Source organism: Cryptomeria japonica, chromosome 11 (assembly GCF_030272615.1).
Source record: "Cryptomeria japonica chromosome 11, Sugi_1.0, whole genome shotgun sequence".
NCBI classification, from domain to species: domain Eukaryota; kingdom Viridiplantae; phylum Streptophyta; class Pinopsida; order Cupressales; family Cupressaceae; genus Cryptomeria; species Cryptomeria japonica.
The window spans coordinates 22,669,804-22,673,239 of record NC_081415.1 but is presented as its reverse complement, the minus strand read 5'-3'; the positions used below and the strand labels follow the sequence as shown (position 1 = coordinate 22,673,239).

At 34.3% G+C, this 3,436-nt stretch overlaps 1 protein-coding gene across 1 annotated transcript; it reads left to right on the top strand.

Annotated features, from left to right (window-relative positions):
- Positions 1 to 1,079: 1,079 nt before the first annotated feature.
- On the top strand, positions 1,080 to 2,892 carry LOC131060341 (uncharacterized). The gene is made up of 3 exons (XM_057993517.2): positions 1,080 to 1,515; positions 1,813 to 2,130; positions 2,414 to 2,892. Exons 1-3 carry the CDS (start codon positions 1,221 to 1,223, stop codon positions 2,890 to 2,892), a joined length of 1,092 nt encoding a protein of 363 aa, XP_057849500.2. The 5' UTR covers positions 1,080 to 1,220.
- The last annotated feature ends 544 nt before the right edge of the window (positions 2,893 to 3,436 follow it).

Genomic DNA, 3,436 nt, shown 5'->3' with positions numbered 1-3,436 from the left:
CCTAATTACAAACCAAAATAAAAGATATATACTAGCTCAATATTCAATCAAAGTTTGCAAGTGAACAACTTTATTAACTCTTACCTAATCTTGCAAAAGAACATTAGAACAAATCATAGACTTGGTATACAATGAAGAATGAGAGCCAACAATTTTTTGTTGTAAAAAGGGTCAATCTTAAACCACACACACTAAGCAACATATTAAGCCTAGAGAATTATTTTTTTATTTTTATTTTTGATGAATAGGCCTTCTCTATTAGATAATAATATTAAAGTACATATTCACAAAAAAAGGTTGGGGGATACAAGATCACCCCGCAAGAGTCACACGGCTAGAGCCAAAAAACAAAGCTATTCATAAAAAAAACTTCCTCAAGCAGCCTAGAGAATGTTAGTCAATTATGAGTGTTTAACATTTTAAGTGTAGAAGTCAAAGCTTAATGCGTGCTGGTTATGCATATACACTTAACCATTAATAACCAATCACTTGAAATAATTATATTTAACAAAACATTCAGATTTTTAAAAAATAAAAATTGAACTTCCTCCTTACAAACCACAATAAATTTTTTTTTTAAAAAAAACCTAAGAAAAAATACATCAATATAATTTATTATTACACTGAATTAATACACTCAATCATGTAACATGAAGATAAAAAATACCCAGAAGAGAGCTGGATCACTGAAGAAGAGTAGACTTAAATATCGCTAATTAAACTTTAAGTGATGTATAAACATCGCTAAAACCTGTAAGTGATTTTAAATCTGGTCGGCCAACAAAGAAGCACCTGAGAAGGCGTTGACAAATTGAATTCCCAAACTTTAAAATTGCTCAACTGTAAACTGAAATCCTGTGAGAAAAAAACTATTATTGTTAAACAACCAAAGCTCGGTATCCAACACATGCTTTGATTCCACCATCAGAGCACTAAATAAATGCAGAACATGAATTGCGGCAGAACCTGAGGAGCCTCCACGAGATGGCCACCCTTGCATTTCTTCACTGTCAAGCGATGATCTTTTGCCTTCTCTGTAAGGGAAGAGAACACCCACCTATTTAAATCACCTCTGCTCAACATTCAAGAAGCACAGTTTCCTTCCTCTGTGTCTCTTGAATCTGAGATAGGATAGCTTCTTCCAATACATTCTATTGGCTACCCATTTCAGATTTAGTGATACCCATTTTGAAGATTTATTGATATAGATCAGGAGCATAATGGGTTTTGGTGCAGTGATATGGGTGGCCATTGTAGCCATTTATTTGGGCAGTGTGATGATGGTGTCTGCAGCAGCAGGATACGGATATGGTTATGATGCCATGCAGGACTACAAAATGTTGCCAACGAACCAAAAAGGGCAGCAGAGAGCTCTGTGCTATGCCAAGAATAGCAGGTGCCTGTTGAAGATCTTGAGTTGCCCTATTGAATGCCCCCACAGGAAACCCAGAAAGGCCAGGAAAGTCAAGGCCTGCATGATTGATTGCAGCAACAAATGTGAGACTACATGCAAATGTAAGTAGTTTCTTAAACAGATTGGTGATACTGAGCTCCCAAAGGTTTGGGTTAGATTGTTTTGTATCGATGTTTTGGATCGTATTCCGTGATCCATCATCTGAATAGTATAGAGCTAAAAAGAATATAAAAAATTGGTCGTAGCTTAAGAGTCATTTTAGAGATATCAGTAAAAAATTGGTGATAGCTAAAGAGTCATTTTAAAGCTATCAGTGTTGAATATGTTTGATATCACATAACTTTACATATTAGGTAGAGTTTGCATGTATTATGTATCTCATTTGTTGTTGGGTGCAGTTAGGAAGCGCAACTGTAAGGGTTATGGAGCTGTATGCTATGACCCACGCTTTGTAGGTGGTGATGGTGTGATGTTCTATTTCCATGGTGCTAAAGATAAGGACTTTGCTCTCCTCTCTGACCACCACCTTCACATCAATGCCCACTTTATTGGGACAAAACCTGAAGGACGTGAACGCCCCTACACTTGGGTCCAAGCACTAGCTCTCAAGTTCAAGTCCCATACTTTCACAATAACTGCCAAAAGGTCCTCCAAAAGGGATGAAAACCTTGAACATCTAATATTCACCTTTGATGGAGAGGCCTTTACAATTCCAGGTTTATTTCTCTACTTGTTTACTTCCAGTTTTCTGAAATTGGAACTAATAGGCACTCTCATGGTATAGCTTTATGACCATATATTGATCACATGTAAACTATATTTTTTGGTCTTGTGAGTATATTGTTAAACTTATACCATTTTATCTGATCTCATTCAAGGATAATAGACAAAATTGAGTTATAGCTTCAATATGACCATATATTGGTCACATGTAAACTATATTTTTTGGTCTTTTGACTTTATTAATAAACTCATTTCATTTCATTTTATTTATTTCAGAAGAAGATCTTGTTACATGGACCCCTCCAGCACTTGGCCCAACCACCATGACAATTGAGCGTATTGAGGAAACCAACAGTGTCAACATCATTGTGCCAGGGATTGTTGAAGTATTTGTGAGTGTGGCACCTATCTTAGAAAAAGAAAACCTCATGCACAACTACCAACTACCCAGTGATGATGTGTTTGCTCACCTCGAAATGCAATTCAAGTTCTTTAATCTCTCCTCTGAAGTGGAAGGTGTGCTTGGTCAAACTTATAGACCTGGATTTAACAACCCTGTGAAGAGGGGTGTCCCTATGCCTATCATGGGTGGTGAAGACAAATATGCTACATCTTCCTTATTATCCACTGATTGCAAATACTGCAAATATTCTTCAATGTCTTCATATGAGGGCTTGATTGTAAATGGGATGGATACATTTAAGGTAGAGTGTTCTAGCAAAAGTGGAAATGGGGGCATGGTGTGTCGAAGGTAAACTTTAGTTAATATTCTTTGAACAAATATAGTGAATTGATTGAGATTGTTCAATAAAGGATGGAGAAAGTAAAGCTAAGAGCTTGATCTAAAATGAGTGTAGAAAATAAAGCTTGTACCTTGAAGTCCATGTAGGGACATATAATGGAGTGTGAGAGTGTATTTCTGTTGAATTTTAAATAAAAAATGTATTTTTTAATTATATATTGTTTGATTCTTCCAAAAATTTAACAACCACTTAATATAACATACTATTATGATTGAATTTTATGTATATTTTAACTTCATACTTTTGTTTTCTTAAGTTGAATATAAGATTATTCTTTAAAAGCTTGCGTGTATTGTTTAAGACTATTTTAAATTAATTTGTTTACATCAATATTGATTGTATTAAAATTTATTTATTGAAGTATATAATACACTATAATAAAATATAGTATTTCATCATGTAAAATCTACAATAAAATTAGTTAATGTTGGATTTTTCCAAGATACAAAATCTTATTCTATTTTAAATTGTTTGGAATTGAAAGATCCTAAAAGAA